This window comes from Cheilinus undulatus, linkage group 5, assembly GCF_018320785.1.
Source record: "Cheilinus undulatus linkage group 5, ASM1832078v1, whole genome shotgun sequence".
NCBI classification, from domain to species: Eukaryota; Metazoa; Chordata; class Actinopteri; order Labriformes; family Labridae; genus Cheilinus; species Cheilinus undulatus.
Genome location: NC_054869.1, coordinates 29,529,827 through 29,551,853, shown reverse-complemented (window position 1 = coordinate 29,551,853; position 22,027 = coordinate 29,529,827). Strand labels below are relative to the sequence as shown.

General features: G+C 39.0%; 1 protein-coding gene across 1 annotated transcript; it reads right to left on the bottom strand.

Annotated features, from left to right (window-relative positions):
* Nucleotides 1-1,036: 1,036 nt before the first annotated feature.
* Nucleotides 1,037-20,656, bottom strand: LOC121509756. The gene is made up of 13 exons (XM_041787418.1): nt 20,485-20,656; nt 18,716-19,496; nt 15,409-15,557; nt 15,174-15,305; nt 14,528-14,615; nt 12,020-12,239; nt 11,603-11,879; nt 7,560-8,292; nt 7,268-7,416; nt 7,034-7,165; nt 6,103-6,190; nt 2,721-2,940; nt 1,037-2,536 (listed from the first exon to the last, which is right to left on the bottom strand). Exons 2-13 carry the CDS (start codon nt 19,437-19,439, stop codon nt 2,251-2,253), a joined length of 3,198 nt encoding a protein of 1,065 aa, XP_041643352.1. The 5' UTR covers nt 19,440-19,496; nt 20,485-20,656; the 3' UTR covers nt 1,037-2,250.
* Nucleotides 20,657-22,027: the final 1,371 nt, after the last annotated feature.

Sequence of the window (22,027 nt, the reverse complement as noted above, 5' to 3'; positions counted from 1 at the left end):
GAAGAAGTTGTGAACTTGTCAGTGCTTGTGGAAGATTATCCTTGAATACTTTTAAAGTGAAAGAGCACTAGTAGTCACCACATGGGGGACAGGGACAGTAGATGAATAAGGAAAATGCAGAGAAGCTCACTTGGATGGACATGTGGAGTATGGAGGATAGTAGAGTCAAATTCATGTAAGGGGCTACCTGTGATGTCTTACCATCATCCCAGAACCTAAAGCATTGGATGTGTGGGGACCCATCATGCCCGTTGTGTTCAGGGATGGCAACTTTGAGGCATATTTTGACAGGGTCTAAGATCAGTCTGTCACATGGCTGTATACACAGTGATATAACGTGATTTTGAAAAGTTTAGCAGCAGGAATTGAAGTAGAAGGTGACAGGTGAATGCAGGATGTTATCAGAAAGAGTGCAGCAGTTCAGTTTGCTTGTGAGGGAGAGAAATTTAAAGTCAGGCTCACTGAAGTGGTGTGCACAACTGGGAAATGCGGATTTGTCTGGAAAACCTGTTTAGCTACAGGAGAGTTTGCACTAACCATATGGTTTGTGAGTCAGTGTGGATAGTTTGACTCACTGTTCGCTAGGAGGATTTTGTGGTAGAAGCACATGAAAAGAATGCTAAGATGCTGATTTAGGGGCAGAAGCTCAACAGTCAGGGTTTGTCCAGTAGAAGTGTGATAGAGGGGATTTACAGAAAGGTCAGAAGACAGCTAGGCTCTGAACTCTGCTGGGAACTGTGGCTCCTTATGGTGCAGCTTGACCCATCCCTAGCAAATGGTTGGAGATTTAAGGTAATGGTTTTCAAAGAAAAAGACAGCACTCAAAAACAAGAGTCTGACTTGCATGGTACTGTATGTGTATGTTGTATATATATGGGTACATGTGCAACACAGGTATATGTAGGTGTATATTACATATGTATGTAAAAGGTATAATTCAACAAATTAGATTCAAGTATGAAGCATAATGAAAACAAAACAAGCGCAAAGTCTAAGAATAATCATTTTGTTTATTCATGACAAAAAGGCAGACAAATTTACTGCAATATTCATTTCAGTCAAGCTCTCAGATTTGTTCTGATGGTATGGAAATTAATATTAATTTATGCAAATACAGCTAAGAGTTCATGATTTTATCAACACGTTTGTTTCTCATAGAATAACTTTAAAAGTTAATTATTTTTATTGGCAGAATGTAGGGCGATAACATAATGGGTCATCTTATAGATGAATGCTCTTGATTTCTGTTTGAGGTAAATAGAAAAGAGGAAAGAGAAAGCGTTAGAATCATATTATATTCATACTTAGCAGAATGCATGTAGCTCTGTGATATGATACATACAGGAAGTGATAGTTACCGTAACTGCAGCTTAGCCCCATGATTTTCATTGTGGTTCAGTACCTTTCATTCAAAATATGAGAACAGAGAATCTATACTGTCTGCAAAGAACATTCTCAGGAAATGATTACTGTGAAGTCTGTTATTTTCAGCTTATTTTGCAAGCTTCCTGTCTCAGTATGTGCTTTATGCCACTCAGCGAGTGGAATTGCAGTGATTCTGCCCACAATGACATCACATCTACAATATCTGCAAGATGAAGCATTAAGTTTATGCAGTTTAACGCAGAGAAAAGAAAAGAATGTTTGTTTTGTTTATGTCTGTTTTAAAACAATACTGTGACAAATAAGAGTAACAATTAAATTCTAGCACGGCAGTGACTTAATGGTCTTCACAATAAATATGGTGAACATATTTGTATTGGCTGAAATGAGTTTGTAAATTAAAGCATAAAAAAATCTAATATTGTGCAATGTTCCATCTTCCCATGTTGTGTGCTTTTTATTTTTAAAACAGCAATCAACATTCAGATTTCAGTGACAAACTGCTCTATAGTGTTTGCCACTGAATATGCAGTTAGTAGCAAACAAGAATTTAATTACTGATTACTGACAAAGCAAAGAACAAAAAGACTTTCATATGTTGTAAATTGAATATGTGGTTATAGTTCACATAGAGGCTAACAGTACAGTAGTTCAGCAAAGATTTCTTCTTAACTCAGTCATGCTGATGATGGCTCCTTTCAAAAAGCATCACATTTCACACCAATACCTGATACTTAGACCCATTTTAGACAGTCTTCCTCAAAGTTCTTGTCTCAGTTAGTTGTTTGAAGTCCAAAGCAATGAACGTTGTCTTTCTCTGGACACAAAACATGTTCGAGACAACCCCTGGACCTCATTTAAACTGTGTCACTCAGCCTTTCTCTTTGTTGTACTTTTTGTCCCACTGCATCTCCTGAAGCAGAATCTGCAGGTCTTGATGAAGATAAATATCAGCAACAGATCAATGGAGAGGAAAAATGCCAGGACGTCCAGACAGTGATACTGATACCAGGTGAGCTTGTGACTCTGCACCCTGAGGTGCTTGGCCCCTTTGTTTCTCATGGTGCTCTCGATCCAGAAAACAGCTTCATCTCGAGCACTCACTGGTCTGTCATGATGGATTCTGGACAGCCGCATGGCATTCTCTTTGTACCTGTGGTGGTGAATGAACAAGCTAGTTGTCAGATCCATGCAAACTTTGTCAGAGCACTTTAAACATGTGGTCTTCATGTTATGTCATCAATTTGCCTTTTGATTATACTTTAAATACTTGATGTAAGAAAACAGCACTGGAGAGCCTTTAACTGACTAATTTTTAGATTGGTTAAGGAACTTACGATTTATCATTGATGACAGTATTGACTGCATCTCTAAGATCTTCAGACGTCATGAAGTTGATTTCCATGGTAACTGCAGCTCCCTTAGCCATCATATGGACCATGTTGTCTGGCTGGTCACCAAACAAGGGAATACCCACCATGGGAACACCATGGTAGATGGCCTCGTAAATCCCATTTGTTCCACCATGGGTGATGAAAGCTCTGGTCTTGGGGTGACCTGATCAGTGCAAAAATCTCATTAAACATACTGTGCATTCAGATATTTACATTTGAGAGTTTGACTTTTTTGTGGCATTGAACACATCCCTCACTTGTATGTATTCACTGCCCTATTTTGACTTTCTAAATGTTTTAGGGATAAAAATATTATTTGCTATTCTGTTTTAAAAAAGGAAATTACTTATGTTGAGTATTAAGCCATTTACTAAGTATTCGGCTGAGAAAGTTTTAGCAGCCATTACAGCTGTCAGTGTTTTTGGTCATGACCTAACAAGATTGGCCCACTTGAATTTGAGACATTTTTGTGAAACTATTAAAGTAGGGATGCACGATATTATCAGTATGACATCGGTATTGGCAGATATTGACTTAAAAAGTTAAATATTGATATCTGCAGGACAAATACTTATGGCGATATTTAGATCCAATATTTTAACTATAAAAATCTGTCTATATCAGCTGTAGATATTGGCAATATGAAAAAAAAGTTAGTGGAGTTTTAGGCTCCACCAACAGAACTACATCAGCTGAAGTCTTTTTCTTTACTTGTTATCATTTCTTACACTTAAGTGTGTTTTAAGGACTGAAATGTATTATTTTTTCCTCTCAAACTTGTAATTGTGTTGTTTAAGGACCAAAGTTTTAGGTCTTAACTATATTTTAATATTAATGCCGGCTAAAATTATCCTATATATATATATATCGGCATGTCTGGCGTCTCTAGTTCAGAGTACATTCTTAAGTTCTTTCAGGGCACATGCACATCATCAGTGGACAACAGCTCAAGTCTGTCCATTTGGTCCAGGAAGGGGTTTTTACTGGTCCACTAAGGTTATTGTGCTGTTGGGAATTGGGCCAAGTTTGGAGTTATCCACACTGCAGACTAGTTTTTCTAAGGATATCTCAGTAGACTTCCCTGTACAGATTTCTATCTATCCTTACCATCCCCTCTTGCTTGAAAAAAAACCCTACAAAATGATGCTGCCAGGACCATGCTCGACAGTTTTAATAGTCTTGGGCTGGTAATGAGTGGTGGTAAAAATAATAATAATATCTTGGATTTATAAAGTGCCTTTCAAGAAACCCAAGGGCGCTTGACAAGAACACATAAGACAAACTATGTGAGGGTAAGATGAGTGTAAAGGGTGGTTTAGTGAAGACTGTAGGCAGGGATATCCTGATCCCAATCGTATGTATCGGATCGGAGTTGATATAAGCATTTTTAATTGATTGGAGATCTGCAATTTGATCCGATTCACTCAGCCAATCATTTACGTCAGCTGTTGTAAATGGACCACAATCTACGACAGGCCGTAAACAAATCAGTAACACAACAAAGCAGCAGTAGCAACATTAACATTCCTGTGTTTAAAATGTCTGCGGTGTGGAAAAACTTAAAACATGAGAGTGAAAACAGTCCAGTGGCCACTTGCAGTATCTGTAATACAACCTTTTAAAGAAGTGGTAGCAGCAGCTAACACTACAAATTGGATCCATCGTCTCCAAACTGAACATACAGCGGAATACGTTGACTTCACTATAGCAACAGGCAGCTTCACCTAAGCCACAATTCTGGATTTTAAGAGTTCTTCAGGACTTCTGGACCCTCGAGAGAGCAATAAGGCAAAAAAGATAACAGAAAATGTAGTTGAATTCATCGCTTTGGCAACCATCCTATCTCTGTGGTGGAGAATTTGGGTTTTTGTCATCTTCTTGAGCTTTTAGACCCACGCTATGCCCTGCCGTCTCGACATAACGTTACTGACACTGCCTTACAGGACCTGTACAACAAAGTACAGGATAGCATACTAGAGAGTTTAAAAAGTAACTTCGCTGCCATTAGCTTCTCTACAAACGTTTAGAGCTCTGATATTTGCCCCATGTCACTGCTGAGCCTCACTACACAGTCCTCCACTTTTTAGTTAAAGCGTGCAGAATTAAATGTGCGCCAGTTTAGTGGGTCTCACACAGCAGAGAATGTAAAGCAGGCCATCAAGAATGTACTTAAACCTTCACTTCATTTTAAAGTAATAGTGGGTAAAGTAGTAAAAGTGAGGGAAAACGTGATGTGGCAGCTCCAGTTGCACTTTAGAAATTACACTGTAGAAACAAGAGTGCCTTGTATTTGATGTTTGGGTTTTATTGCAATGCTAGTGTTTTGGTTTATGTCTCAGATTAAGCTGCTACATTTTAATAGGGATTGTTGTTTTGAACCTGTATGATTCATATGTTTTTGATCCTATTCAAGTTGAAATTCAACTGTTTTGACTTCAGTTTTTGTTGTGACTAATACAGTCAAGTTAATATGTAACTTTATTTATTTATTGGTGGATTATTAAAATGAAACAGAGCTAATAAACCATTTTGAGTAGAGATGTAATTTTGTTTGGACAACATTGTTGGCTGTACTAAGTTAAATGGAATACATGTGAGACATCTAGTAGTTACTCTGTTTACTTAAGTTATTTTTATAAACAAAAACAATTGAAATTCTAATCTAAGAAATTATGAATATCGGATTGGGACTCGGTATCGGGGGATATTCAATATTAAAAAATTGGATTGGACCAGAGGCCAAAAGTGCTGATCGGGACAGCCCTAACGATAGGCTGTGGTGAAGAGGTGGTGCCTGAGACATTTTTGAAAATGTTCAAAGATGGAGTGCTGAGGATGTCTGCAGGCAGAGGGTGGGGGCTGCAACACTAAAGGCTCCGTCCCCATAGGTTTGGAGTTTGGTTTTGAGTATAGAAAGCAGGCCAGTGTCTGAAGAACAGTTTCTGCAAAAGGTGCCTGGTTTCCTTTAGACATGACAGTTAGAAATATTGGCAGAATATTGAATGAATTATTTTAGTCCTGAGACAAGTGAGTCAGAAGTTGTAACACATCATTAGCTGGTAGACTCATTGTAATGGATGTGCAAATTCATGAATCGAGCCAATTTAGCACAGCCTATCATAGTAAATGCTGACACAAGGGTGATGTACTGCTTTGTTGTTGTTTTTTAAATAACATTATCCTGTTAAACGAATTTAACCAATGAAAAATGACATAAAAAGTGAGGATATGTTTTGACTTTAGAAAGTAGAATTCTGAATGCCCACTGTTAAAGCCTTCTCCAATAAATCTGATTAAAAAAAAAAACAAAAAACCCTCTACTTACCCAAGAGATCATTCTGGGGGATCCAGTTGTAGAGTCTGGTGTTTGCACCAAGAGTTTCTGGTTTTTCTCCACTGTATCTCCACAGCACCTGTAAACACAAGTTAAACATTTCTAGACAGAGAAGGTGCTACTTTATGCTAAAGTTGTTATAATTACATATGCTAAAACATACTTAGGTGTGCGGACAAAAGTGGAATTCATTTCATAACTTTAGCTTTAAGATGGATGATCTTTGGAACTTAAATGATTTCTCAAGGTTAAAAAAGTACGATATTCAAGTGCCAATTTACTTTTTCTTAATAGTATTGCTTATCTAATAAAATACTTTCTACTCTTCATCTGTCATATATTTTTGTGATATGAACTTCTAAATTTAGAATTTATCCTTTTGCTAGATTTTTATTCAAGTGTCCTTAATTAACCAGAAAAAGTGCAGTGTCATACTAACTTTATGACCATTATCTTTAAAGCTTGTGTTACTGCTGACTCTGACCTTATCTAAACTGATTAACTTTCACCCCCGATTGATAAGTGCCACTTTGTATGAAAATTTCTTCTCTGCATAACTTTCTTACATCAGATTGAGATCACATTTTGCTGCATTGGTCCTTCTAGTTCCATTGCTGTACCTAAGGTAGTGTCCTTTTATGTGAGGACGTCTACCAACAAGCATCAAAATAGCTATGATAGATATTGTGAAATACGTCTTCATTGTGGGTTTAATTTTTCTATCAAAAATAACTATTTTTTTACTACTTTTTAAATATTTTTATTAGATCCCAGGTTAATTTCTTCACAGTATTTTGCTGTCAGTAGAAATGCAATGAATGCTTCTTATAAGAAGATTTGCACCTTTACATCAGAAAACTCTGAGTGCTTTTAATATCCTTCTCACTTTAGTTCCATTTGGCACAAAGAACTATAATCTGACCTTTTGAGGGATCTGAGCAAGTCCAGTGGCTATCATATTTCCTTTTTCTCTTGTCATGTTTTTGACCATTGATCCCAAAGTGAAGACCACAACGCCAGCGTCTCCAGAGCTTTGCACAAACTCCTCCATGTCCTGCAAGAAAAATAACATCATTGTTAAAGAGGAAAAGTCATACTTTCCTTTTCATTTGTTTTCTTTATGTAATGAAAAAATAACAGGCCATATGAGCCCTACCTTTGGCAAAGGTTTAGCAGGTCTGCAATGAATTCCACCAACAAATTTGAAGTTTGGGAGGAAAGGTCGAGGGAACTCAAAATCCCAGTAGGTTCGCATCAACCAGATATCAGCTTTACCTAACAACTCACAGGCACTGGTGGGTTTTCCTGTCATAACACAGAGTAATGGATGACAGCTGTCCTATGATAGTATCATCAGTACCCAACATGAAGACATTATCATTGAAATTTGTGACAAGACTGTCAAGTTGATCAATGTAGTCACTAGTTTTTGTGACTGAATTGCTCACCTCTGTAGTCTGAGTAATATTTATCCATTTTTTTCCATATGTTGTTTGCCATCACGATGTCCTGCATTTGGTAAAAGAGAAAGTTCCACACTCTCTCCATAAAGGTCATCTTATCAGACATTTTACTCATCATGCCGGGGACAAATGAAGGTGGTGCCGGTATCTGACCGCATTGTCTCTCCCAGTTATTGGCCATAGAAGAACGAAGAGTAAAAACCAGGGGGACTCCTAATATATCTGCTACTAAGTCACTGCCTGCGTATATGGGGTCAGAAAAGAGAAGATCATATTTTCCCTCCTTCAGCTTTGTCATGATGGTTTCTGATTTCAGCACTCCATCTAAAAGCTTCATTGTTTTATCACTGATGATCTTTATTATCTCCATGACTCTGTTGTAGATCTGCCAATAGCTCACATGGTCAGCTTCATTTATAAAAAACTGAAAAATGTCTTCCATTAACTTCTCCATCTCCCCCTTTGTAACAGAGACGTTGAACGGTTCATAGCTGAAGCGTGAAGGCTCACTGATGTTCATGAACACTGAAGAGCTCGGCACAAGCACTGTCACCTTGTGTCCCCTGTCGATCAGTGTCTCCAGCACAGGCTTCATGTTAATCCAGTGGCTGCCCTCAGTGTACCACACCAAAACGTTTCCTCCATTTGCACTCCATGTGGCACATAGTGTCAGCAGGACAGAAATCAAGAGCTGCTTCCCTTGCTTCATGATGGCCAGCTGTCAGGATTAGCTCACTGTACCCTGATCTAACAGCTACTCCTAGGAAGACAATCATTAACTAATCAAAGCTGAACTCTGGCTCAGAGCTCTTTTTGACACAACATGACCCACCCCAAGCAAACGGTTAGAGGTTTCAAGATCCCATAAAGGGATAATAAAGCCTTTTTTTCCATCAAGGGTTCCGGTTTGATTCAGTACGGTCTGGTACGCTAAACCACAAAACAGTTTGCGTGTCTACAGACACCCGTCCCGTCACTTGGTGGGCGGGCTGTAAAAAAGCTATGAATGTGACGTCACAGTCAGCGAAGCGCGAGTCTGCTGGTCCAGCTGCTGAGTTGTCGAAATGACAAGTGACAGAAATCAGTAGGGAACACGCATTAAACATCTTTCTTTCTCCTGAAAGTGCTTTTTAAAAAAATAACTAAATATTAATTATGTTAACCGCTTTCAGTACAGATCAGCTGATGGAATACTGTACAGAAACGTTTAGAGTCGTAACGGTACGTTAATATGTGAATATATTTAGTCTAGAACAGTTTATACTATAAAATATGAACGTTTAGAGCTGTATTGTCAGAATTCGCCACATTAAAAATAAAGTAAAAGTTCAGTTGGTGTTAAAATCAGACTAGATTAAGTCAGAAATGCTGGGTGCGCTGATCTCGTTACAAAATAGGCTGCAGCCCGAAGTTTTACGAGCAGCAGCCACACACAGCGATGTTTTCACAGGTTACCTAAAGTAAGAATTAGATGAATAACTAGTTACAGTATAGAGAATGAACTGATCTAAGGCTTCGTATTCACAAAACTTCAGCATTAATTTAGTTTCACATCCATTGCGGATAGATCAAGCTGATGAGATGCCTTCAGGTCCAGATAAACGTCAGGAAACTTGATTTGTGGCCAGATATCAATATACACAGACTAGGAAACAGTTTGGAGTCCAGATATCCCCGATTTAGGCAGATATTAGTCCGTTTTTCGCCGTTTCTCTCTCGTTTTCATTCACAGACACTTCCGTGTTTTGCAGCCCGGAGCCACAGCTGTGGAGCGCTGACTTGACGTCAGTGCAACCACAGAGTGCAACCCCATATTGTGTGCGTAGCTCCACCTTCTTGGGACGGATAGGTAAGATTGGTACCCCTAAGGAGGGGTGCCGTATTTAACTATTCAAGTATTCTTTATATCCAGTTGTGGACCTAGTCAAATTTTATCCCAATAAAAGTAAATTAGCTCAGTGTATTGATTACTTGAGTTAAAGTACTGGAGTGCTTGCTTTAAAGAATACTTGAGTTTTCAAAGTACTCAAACAAAAATGGATTTTCACATTGCTTAAGTACAGTCAAAGATCACATCACTGTACATTTTGATATACTAATTTTTATTTCTTTAAGAAAGCATTAACAATTTTTAAACCAATGCTGGTTTAGCAATGAAGTGGACCTCATACAGGTGGCAGCATAGCCTGATGAAAGTAGTGCAAAGTTACCCTCAAAAAGTCAAGTTTTATTAATTAAACTTCAACTGTCATTTTAAAACCTTCAACACATCATAATGACACAAGTGCAGGCCGCAGTTTGGATAGTGTTAAAATTAAATACATTTGAGATAAAAAGAGATTGAAATTCCAGATGAAAATATACAGTCTACCCAAAATAGCATGCAGAGTGGTTGGGTTTAACAATTAGTTTTTCTAGGATGCTAGGTTAAAACAGATTAAAAGGATATCAAAACAAGATAAAAGAACGGCTAGAACAATAAAAACAACTTAAAACTGGTAGAGGTCCCTGAATCCCTCAGCTCAGTGTCCAATCAGCAGTGCACAGTCTCCCTGAAGGGAAATTCATAGTTTACACTCTGTTGTTGAACATATAACACACACATAGGCTGAGTTATATGCAAACATGCACAAGCAGGATCCTATGGACATGCTCTAATGGAGAGATGTCAGAGTGATGGCCTTGCTGCATTAGTAGCAGCAGCGTGGTGCATCAGCACTAATACAAGCAGGGATTAGTGAGAAGTACAGCATATTGATATGCACCGCTGTGTTTGGAGAAAGAGCTGTGATTGGCTGTGGAGGCAATAAATAGGATCAGCTGGACGTCAGCTGATCACGACTGGGTGTATGACAACTGTGTCCTGCATGAACTAATGCTAGGTTTCATTGCAAGTTATTTTTTGATGTTCTGTACTTAATGTTTACAGATAAACAGAATCACATGGAAGAAAACCAAACTCTTGGTTAACATAACTGTCATGATTACAAACTCTACAAGATCAAGGGTTTGACAGGTTGAGACATGAAAAGCAACTAAACAACATTTAAGTTCTGAAAAGCCATGTTTTTTTTTTTTTTTTAAGATGAACGTTTGCATATAAATCATGACCCATATCACAGACAAAATAACTTCACTGACACTGACAAAGAGAAGTTGTTGTCACATACGTATTTATAATTTTACATGCGTGATTAAGGAATACCAGTCAGCATTTATCATTCCATGTCTGAATTTGGTGGTGTTTGAAATGTTGATCCTGCTTCTAAATGTTCATAATAATCAAGTCTTTATTTTGTCTTAGCCATCAAACAGCTTATCTGGTTTAATTGTATCAAACAGTGAATTAAAGGTAGGTTTACAAAGCCACACTCAGTGTGCAACCTACTTAGATCCAAATGTGCTGTTGTGCTATGACATTTGACCAGTATGTTTTAACCTACCTTTTACCCTAATTACTGCGTTATTTTCATTTTATTGAATAGGCTACACCTAGTGATAAGAGCATTCTTCTTCCAGTTTACTGTAGGTGTTTAATGTGATAATAGAGGTCACATGAACAGTCTTTCTTTAAAGCTTTGGCCTTACAGAATGTGCCACCCTCACTAAGAGCAGCAACAGATTAAAGTACATGTTTGCAGGCAACACGCAAGTTTTTTATGGTTTATTTGAATGTTCATTATGTTTAAGCTAAACAAGACATATGAAACTAAAATCATTCAACAAATTACAATGGAGTATGGACAACAGGAGGATCAGACCCTACCAGACAGGGCAAACAACCCAGCTCCTGGTACAGGCTCTCGTTATTTCGCACCATGACAACTGCTGATGAAGGGTCAATCCAAAACTGACTATACTACTCACACTTGTGCCTGATACTTGTACTCATTTTAGACATTCTTCTTCAAAGTTCTTGTTTCAGTTAATTGTTTGAAGTCCAGAGCAAAGAACTTTGTCTTTCTCTGGACATTTAACATGTTTGAGACAACCCCTGGACCTCATTTAAACTGTTTGTGTCACTCAGCCTTTCTCTTTGTTGTACTTGTTGTCCCACAGCATCTCCTGAAGCAGAATCTGCAGGTCTTGATAAAGATAAATATCAACAACAGAAGAATGGAGAGGAAAAATGCCAGGACATCCAGACAGTGATACTGATACCAGGTGAGCTCATGGCTCTGCACCCTGAGGTGCTTGGCCCCTTTGTTTCTCATGGTGTTTTCAATCCAGAAAACAGCTTCATCTCGAGGACTCATTGGTCTGTCATGGTGGATTCTGGACAGCCGCATGGCATTCTCTTTGTATCTGTGGTGGTGAATGAACATGTCAGTTATCAGGTCCCAGCAAGCTCTGTTTAAGTGTTGTCTGGTATGGCATCAATTTCCCTGTGGATTTTAATACAAAGACACAATGATAAATGGAGCTCTGGCCCAGTAGGAACTTACGATTTATCATTGATGACAGTATTGACTGCATCTCTAAGATCTTCAGATGTCATGTAGTTGATTTCCAAGGTAACTGCAGCTCCCTTTGCCATCAGATGGACCATGTTGTCTGGCTGGTCAACCAACAAGGGAATGCCCACCATGGGAACACCGTGGTAGATGGCCTCGTAAATCCCATTTGCTCCACCATGGGTGATAAAAGCTCTGGTCTTGGGGTGACCTGATCCGTGCAAAAATCTCATTAAACATACTGTGCATTCAGATGATATGTACATTTGAGGGTTTGACTTTTTTGTGGCATCAAACACTTTCCTCACTTGTCTGTATTCACTGCCCTATTTGACCTCATGACTGTTTGAGAGATAAAAATATAAAATGGTATTACATAGAAAAAGATAAGAACAAATTATTGGCAACTAAATATTCCCTTGTTTAACTGGTACAAAGAAAACCTTTTCTCATGGTGTGTTCATTGACAATGGGTATCAGTGGTGTAAAAACCCTTTTGCTGTTAGAAATGACTTTTTTGTCTAACTAAGACTTTAGAAGTTTCATTTTTCTCCTCATTTATATTTTCAAATGTCAGTGTTATTTTTACTTGCTATTGTTAAAACTTTAACTGAGATTGCTTTTTCATAATAAAAGCATCCAAACAACACCATGAATATGGTCTTTTACTCTGAATTACTGTCGGGTAATAAATGTCTTTAGCATAGAATTTGCTGACCTTGACTGAGCTGCAGCTTGCAGTAAATTTTTTATAAAGCTGTCAGTCACTTCTTTAGCTACTGGTCAAAGTCACACTTTGTAACAAAACATGGCGGCGTCCTGATGAGTTTATCAGCTCAAATTTACTCAAAATGCAGATATCTAGGTTATCTAGTGAGTTTTTTTAGTTCAGTATAAATATGTGAGATACAAATATCTATCCAACAAGATGAACTTGTCTGATCATGCAGGGTTTCTTTTAAGATAAGTGAGTCATCAGTTGTCAGAGTTTCCGCGAGACTTTTTTTTGTCTCCGGCCACAAAAATAAGCATTATTCACTTGATGTGAACTTTCTTTTTGCATGGATCATATTTTTTTCGCAAATGCTTATTTTTGTTTGATACCCAGTAAGTTTTGCTTTAATCTTCCAGACACAAAGTTCATTCCATAAATACCATCCTCCACTAAGAACACCAACAAATAACTTACCAGTGCTCCGTCAGCTTAACACCAACTTAAACTCTCCATAACAAATGAAAATTGAGTCTTGCTGGCAATTATCCAACATTAGTCCTTATAAATAGATGAATTCAACTCTCACTGCTGCTAAAACAATAAGATCCAACCATCATGATTTTTCAGAGAAATCCTGAAGAAGTAAACTATTGGATAGTTTAGTACAGTCCTCTTCTCATCCATGCCTCTTCCTCTACTGCTGCTGATTAGCCAGAAAGCCCTGAGCACAAACTTCAGGGAAGTGAGATGGTGCTCTTGCTGTCTCCCCTACTGATCCATGCCTTTCTGCATGACATGATTCTGTGTTGAATACAGCTCCACTTCATCTGAGATTTACCCACTCACTAATCCCCTCAGACACTCTGCTTGGCCCAGGCCCATCGTTGTCCTGGCTAATTTATGGTGTTTATGCCGTTCAGCTTTCTACAGTTCCCTTTGTTTTGGCCTCTTTATTACCTGAAAAACATAATAATTCAAAAATCCTCCCACACCGCTGTTTTCCCTGCACCGAAGCTCCAAACTCTCCTGGAGATGAAGTTTGTTTGATGTCATCCACAATGATCACATGAATATTCACTGCTTAAATTAGCCATGTGCTGCCTATGTAGAGAACCCCCCCCCCCCCTACTGCACAGGAAGTGGGTTGATTGCAGGACTCTTGCAATATGTCTTTTTGTTACTACAATATACGATATTAAATTATTCACAGATTTATTTATTTTGTAACTGGAATATTTTTCAGCTGGACAACTATTAATGTTATTATCTGCTGGACTTTGCCTGTGAAAAAATACAATACAATACAAAAACTTTTTTTATCCCCAAAGGGAAATTCATTTGTCTGGAGTCTCATCTGTTTATGGTAGAATTATATAGTCTTATTGCTGACAGTATGAAAGATCTTCTATATCTTTCTATCCTGCAGCGAAGAGAGAGGAGCCGTTCACCACTGCTGGCCAAAGGCTGATAAATGCTGGCTAACCAAAACTCTTAGCTGGTAGACCCTCTGTAATGGATGCGCAGATTAATGAGCTTGGATGACTCAAGCTTACCTAGCACAGCCTGTCATTGTAGACACTGACACGAGGAGGAGGTGAGGTTCTTTGGTCAGTGATTTTTTTTTTTTTTTTTTCAAAAAAACCTTCATCCTGTTAAAGGATTTGTAGTTAAACCAATAGAAAATGACATACAAAGTAGGGATGTACTTTGACATTTAAAACTGGAAGTTTGGGGGCTCACTGTTAAAGCCTTGTCCAGTACATTTGATAAAAACCTCTACTTACCCAAAAGATCATTCTGAGGGATCCAGTTGTAGATTCTGGTGTTGGCACCAAGAGTTTCTGGTTTTTCTCCACTGTATCTCCACAGCACCTATAAACACAAGTTAAACATTTCTAGACAGAGAAAGTGCTTCTTTATGATAAAGTGGAACTTATTGTGCCATGTATTTTTTTTTCTTGATATTATAACTTACCTTATAACATACTTTCTGCTCTTCATATGTAATTCATTTTTGTGATATGGACTTATAAATTTAGAGTTTATCCTTTTGCTACATTTCATTTCAGGTGTCCTGAATTAACCAGAAAAGGTGCAATGTCAATCTAACTTTATGACCATTATCTTTAAAGCTTGTGTTACTGCTGATCTTCCCTTATCCAAACTGATTAACTTTCACCCCTGACTGATGGTGTTGGTTACTTTGAGTGCCTGTTTATATGAAAATTTCTTCTCTGCATAACTTTCTTACATCAGATTGGAATCACACTTTCCTGCACTGGTTAGTCTAGTTCCATTGCTGTACCTCAGTGGTTCCCAAACTTTTTCTTCTGGGCCCTTTGGCCGATGAAAATGTTTTCAGGCCTCCAACATACACCATAATATCCTGAAGAATTTAGTTCTATTTTGCACAAAGAACTGTGATCTGACCTTTTGAGGGATCTGAGCAAGTCCAGCGGCTACCATGTTTCCTTTTTCTCTTGTCATGTTTTTGATCATTGATCCCAAAGAGAAGATCACAACGCCAGCGTCTCCAGAGCTTTGCACAAAATCTTCCATATCCTGAAAGAAAAATGACGTCCTTGTGAAAGAAAAAACTGCTGTTTCCTTTTCTTTTCTTAATGTATGCAGCTGTAACAAGTCAGAGACGGTATATGAGCCCTACCTTTGGCAAAGGTTTAGCAGGTCTGCAGTGAATTCCACCAACAAATTTGAAGTTTGGGAGGAAAGGCCGGGGGAACTCAAAATCCCAGTAGGTTCGCATCAACCAGATATCAGCTTTACCTATCAACTCACAGGCACTGGTGGGTTTTCCTGTGATAACACAGATTATACCATGGTCTTGGTGAATACTTGATTCTGATTGGCTCTGGAAGTTCCATTGGTGTCCATTAACCTCTGACATATGAACAACTATCGCACTTCTTAAGTCCAGTCAAAAAATCTTTACGCTGTAAAAAATTAATGTGCAGCAGAATTTACATGGTGGGGTAACTATAGCAACCTGAGACAGTCATATTTTCTGAGCTGGGAGTACAGCATTGCCAGCCTAAGGAGCCTGCGGACCGGCATCAACCGTCACTTAACTGACATAAATATGATGACAGACCAGTTACATGAGATGGCCGTATCTGCTATATCTGACGTACAACTTATTTCCAGGCTCACCTTAACTCTGACCCACAATTTCCACATAGGACAACTGCGCCGCGCACCAAAGCAACATGGGTTTGGTCTGACCGAAGGCGAGCAACCTCGCCCACTGGAAGCAAGTCTAGAGCACTGCGCCGCGGCGCCCAGCCCTGATCAGCAGGAATACATCACGGGAGAACTGCGAGTTCACACAGGAATAGTATGTCAACAGCGAACTATTTTACCTTTGGGGCTTATCATCCTTTCCGGTATAAGTCCATGATATTAATGCTTCCGCCATTGAGTGAGTACATTATAGTTAAAAGGTTAATATTTGCTTAAAGGATCTGTGGTTTTATGCAAAACTCTTTGGCTAAATATCCCCAAAAGTTCACTTTTCCTCATCAATGGCGCCATGATAGCTCTGTGACTTACTGACCTCACGGTGACCCTTTGCCCTCGCTGCAGGATGAGACGTAATGTTGATATAGTGATGATTTACCGTCAGGAGTCCGTGCATTGTGTTGTATTTTGAAAGAACCGGATATTCTACACTTGTGACTTCCTCCTCTGGAGCTTTCGGATCGATGGGTATTGACATAGTTTGGCAGCGGCCGGCGCTGAAAATAGACCTCTAGCGTATTTGGAACGAAGCAGAGCGAAGTGTCGGTCCAGACACGCGCCACCGCTGGTCTGGAGCACCGGCTCCACAGTACGATTCGGTGGCGGTGCGTTCACTGTATGTGGAAATTGGAGGTGAGAGGTGAGTGTCACAAAAAAACCCTCACTTCCCTCCTATTCCAACTTCTATAAACTATTGTCAGATGATTAAATTAACATAGAACAAGAGAAAAGAGGCCATTATTTAGTTGTAGAGCTGAAGGAAAAACTTCTGATAAACCAGCATGATAATATCTGATATATATATTGACGTGTAACAGAGAATCAGCACCTAATTCGGAGGCCAATCTTGTCACACCTTTCTATGCACATCAGGAGCTATGTGATTTTGCAAAAAATTATGGACATTCTTCAAAACACTCGCGCTGCAGCGTGTTTTCTCCAGTCCTCTGATAAACAGTGAGATATATTGTGGCAGAAGATATAAGGAGGTTTCTCTCTCTCTCTCCTCTGGTGTAACCTGAAACGGCAGATGGATGTGTTTTACACATCCATCTGGAAAACCTCTTAAACATTGTGTTTGAGAAAGGACAGAGGCTTTGAAAAAAAAAACCTCAGAGGGAGATTGGATGAACGTTCTGTCTGTCACATCTTTATAGGCCAATCAGAGTAACAAAACACGTGATGTAGCCGCTACAAAGTAGTAAAACGGCTCTGGCAAACTCCATCAAGAACTGCATAATGCGAACCATGGCAACTGTAGACATGCAAATACGCAACTTTTTTTTTTGTTTATAAAAGGAAACAACTCAATGCTGTTCTTTGTTCTTCTTTTAACGAAGAAATGTTGTCAAGTTCTGGTAATGGCACTTGAGCAGCATCCACACTGTCTTCCACCATATCTGCACTGGCCTCTTGTTGCTGCTTGCATACGTCACGATGCCGTCATGCCTGAAAGCACTGTCCCTCACTGTCCCTCATTGCTGATTGGTCCTGTCACTTTCTAACCGGGCCCGAATGGTTCAGACAGGAGAAACACAGAAACGGGCGAATCCATCTGATTTGCAAGGTTACCTCTGGTCCCTAAGAGGATCAGCACCTAAAGGGCAGGACAGCTCTGTGACCTCGTAGTGTAGAAGGGGGGTTTATTTCTGTTATTCAAACAGCTGGTCTGCTAAAACTAAGCTCTCTATCAGATTACTGTCCATTTTGATGTACAGGTTTATAGTCTGATCACAGTCTCCCTCGTCTTCATGCCTTTTCGTTGATAAATCCGTCAAGAATGTGCACTGATCTATTTTTTTTGTTTCATTGTGACTTTATATTTACTCCGTTTACATTTCCTAAGCGCATTAAGGGATTAGAATGACAACTCCCATTATTAGTCAAGCCCTCAGGTGTTGCTCGGGCTGTCACTTTTTATTTGAAATTCGAACATTCATTCGAACATGAGGGTAAAAATTCATATTCGAACTGAAATGAGATGTTCCAAGTCAAACTACAACCTCTATCAGTGCATCATGCAGTCTAAAGTAGTTTGCCATTCGACCAAGCATAGGGCGCCCTCAGAGAAACTTGTCCGTTTTATGCCCTCTTGACCTCCGTTAAGACTCTATTTGCTATGCTATTTTACAATGGAAGGCCTTTGCAAGTGAAGCAACAAACGGACAATTACGACACCAAAACATCTTAGAAGCGCTGTGCGGAAGTATTTTGGATTTTACTGTGTACGTGAGTTTGAGTCGCGGTGCAGGGGGGGTCGAATATATTAGAACATCACGTTGTCATATTCTAAATTCGTTTTAAGTTGTTTTTTATAAAAGGTGACAGCCCTAGGTGTTGCTAGGGAAAAGGAATTGTTGTTTTTGTAAAACTTTGTATTTTGATCGCAAAATGTAAGAAATTATAAATTAGTAGTTTTTTTTATTCTTTTCATTGGCAGGTGACCATGGTGTAAGTGGGTTAATACTCTTTGAGGTGTCCAATTATCAAGGATTAATGGACTTCATGTGGGAAACCGTCCTCCGCGCTCCACGTCATCCGTTAATCCCTCATAATTGGACACCTCGTCAGGCATTAATCCTTACGTAATGGATGGCAGCTGCCCTTTGAAAAGTATCATCAGTGGCCAACATGAAGAAGTTATCACTTAAATTTGTACCAAGACTGTCAAGGTGCAGACCAATAAAGTCACTGGTTCCTGTTGCCGAGTTGCTCACCTGTGTAGTCTGAGTAATATTTATCCACTTCTGGCCCCGCGTAATATGCTATCATGATGTCCTGCATTTGGTAAAAGAGAAAGTTCCAGACTCTCTCCATGAAGGTCATCTTATCAGTCAGTTTGCTCATAGTGCCGGGGACAAATGAAGGTGGTGCTGGTATTTGACCGCATTGTCTCTCCAAGTTATTGGCCATAGAAAAACGAAGAGTCAAAACCAGAGGGACTCCTAATATATCTGCTACTAAGTCACTGCCTAGGAAGACGGGGTCAGAAAAGAGAAGATCGTACTTTCCCTCCTTCAGCTTCATCATGATGGTGTCTGATTTCAACACTCCATCTAAAAGCTTCTTAGTGTTCTCCATGTTGATCTTTATTACCTCCATGAATCTCTTGTAAATCTGCCAGTAACTCATATGGTCAGCTTCATATATAAAAAAATGAACAATCTCTTCCATTACCTTCTCCATCTCCCCCTTTGTAACAGAGACGTTGAACCGTTCATAGCTGAAGCGTGAAGGCTCACTGATGTTCACGAACATTGAAGAGCTCGGCACAAGAACTGTCACCTTGTGTCCCCTGTCGATCAGTGTCTCCAGCAAAGGCTTCATGTTAATCCAGTGGCTGCCCTCAGTGTACCACACCAAAATGTTTCCTCCATTTGCACTCCATGTGGCACAAAGTGTCAGCAGGACAGCAATCAAGAGCTGCTTCCCCTGCTTCATGATGGCTGTTGTCTGGAGGTGAGCTCACTGTACCCTGACCTTTTGTAGAAGCTACTCCTAGGAAGACAATTATTAACAAATCAAAGCTGAACTTTGGTTCAGATCTCTTTTATACAACATGACCAAACCCAAGCAAACGGTTAGAGGTTTAGAGACCCTGTAGTGATAATAAATATGTTAATAGGTTTGTTGTATGATGGGCCAGCGTGTTTTGAACCACAAGGCCAGAGTTCAGTCAAAGTTTATAAAAATGAGCTTCAAAATCATGAAAAATGAGGCAGTAAAATCTGTCCCAGGGTGGTGGGGGCGTGTCAGTTGAATGTGCCGAAGCCATGCCCACTCTTGAGAAATACAATCCTCTCAATTTAAAAAAATGCTCCAACCTGAATGTAGGAATTATCTGTCAGCTCTTCTGGACCTGTCAGCGCTCTGTCAGATACCAGAGAAACAATCACATTTATGTTTAACCCTTTTTTTTTTCCTGAACAGACTGCTACTGATTCAATGCACATTAACAGGGACCTGGGTGCTTAGCTTTTGTTGTTGATTTGACTAAATCTCCCTTTACAAGTGGTCAGTGCAGGTTAGATATAGGCTAGTGATTAAATGTATGTAATAATGTAAAGAACAAATAAAATAGCGTGATGCCTCCACTGTGGAACTACTCAGCTCACACTAGGAGCTTTCTGTGTATTTCCCCAGAAACAGAATTAAAGAAAAGGGTACAGGTATCAGTACACTGCATGCAAATAATATATACTCCACAACTAAGTGAAAGGAATAACTACAACTTTATTCCCTCTGAACTCTTTCTCAGTATTAGGTCACAGCATTTCCTGGTTATTAAGATTCACTCAAGAGTTGTATTCAGAAATGAAACCCTATGGAATTGACAAACAGATAATAATAACCCAAATACCTTGTTAACTTAACAAGTACAATATAACTTGGCCTCAAAATAGAATAAGCAAAATGAAAATATCAAGATCAGCCCTATAGCTCTAATATTTTTAAAGAGCTGTCCTAATGACAGAAAAAAACTTACTCCAGCAAAGTCCTCGTATCTTTCCTTCCTGATTCAGCCTGTAGCTTGTGCTCTCCCCTGTGACGGTGCTCGCTTACAAGATTCGCGTGCTAATGTCCGAACTTAGCACAGCGCGAATGACAACAAGACTCAGATACGGCAACTGCACTCTCATTACATCTCTCATTTTACGTGGTAACGAAACAAAAGTCTTTAAAAGGGGCGTTCCACACGTCGGAGAAGTTTTTTTTTTTTTTTTTTTTTTTTTTTTTCTTCTTCTTCTTTTGTTTTTTTTTTGGCGGTTGGCAACCAGCGTTAAGGTGCATTACCGCCACCTACTGTGTTGGAGTGTGGACCAGAGTAACTACCCGTGTTCAACCAACAATAATGAAAATAATAATAAGCAAAATTAAAAATACCTAGAAAAAAAAAGGAAAAATGAAGAAAGAAAGAAATAAAATAATAAAGAAATAGAACAAAACAATCCTAAATTCTTTGCATTAAACCTGTCTCAATAAGGTACTTGAACAGCCATTTCTGTCCAACAGTAAAAAGATTTTTAAGTGTCATCTCAACTCTCAATTTCCTGAGTTCTCTTCTCAATATTTCTTGCTTATCTTCATACTTCTGACAATGAAATAAAACATGTTCAACTGATTCCACAAGGCTGCACTGATCACAAAGTCCTGTCGGATGCTTTTTTATCAGGTGAAGTGTCTTGCTCAAACCTGTATGTCCTACTCTTAGTCTTGTTAATATATTTTCTTCATAAGTTCTTTTCCTACTCCTACTCCTCCTCCTCGCTGAACTTACTTCTTGCTGTATTGCATACAGGTGCCTTCCAGTATGTCCATTATCCCAACTTTGTTGCCATGTTTTCATGATGTGACTTTTAACTAATGCTTTAGCCTCATTTTTACTAATAGAGATATTCATTTTACCATCAAGTTTTAAAGCCAGTTTTGCAAGTGAATCAGCCATATCATTGCCTTTAATCCCCCTATGAGCTGGTATCCACATAAACCTTACAACAATATTCATATTCTTAAATCTGAAAAAAGTTTCATAAATTTCATTAACAATGTCTTGTCTACTCTTAGATTGAAATGACTTCAATGCTAATAAAGCTGAAGCTGAATCAGTACAAGTAATAGCATTTTTAATATGACACTCTTCTATTTTCTGCAGCGCTGTTAGAATTGCTGGCATCTCAGCTGTGAACACTGACAAGTGATCTATCATCCTCCTTTTGACAGAGATCTCTTTTTTTGGAATACAGACAGTAAAGGAGGAACAACCAGTGTTAGGATCTTTAGAACTATCTGTATACACAAGAATGAAGGACTGATAGACTGTTTGCAGTCTGTCCTTTACCAACACACACACATCTCCAGATCCTCTTTGAACCTTATCGAGGAAGCTCCTATCAAGCTCCACTCTAAGAAACAGCCACGGAGGTGTTACTGTAGGCAGACTGGTTAAAGAAAAATTTCTTTAATTTAATTCCATTTCTATTGCTGTCCTTTCACTGCTCCATGCAAAACATTCACGCTTTATTCTCTCC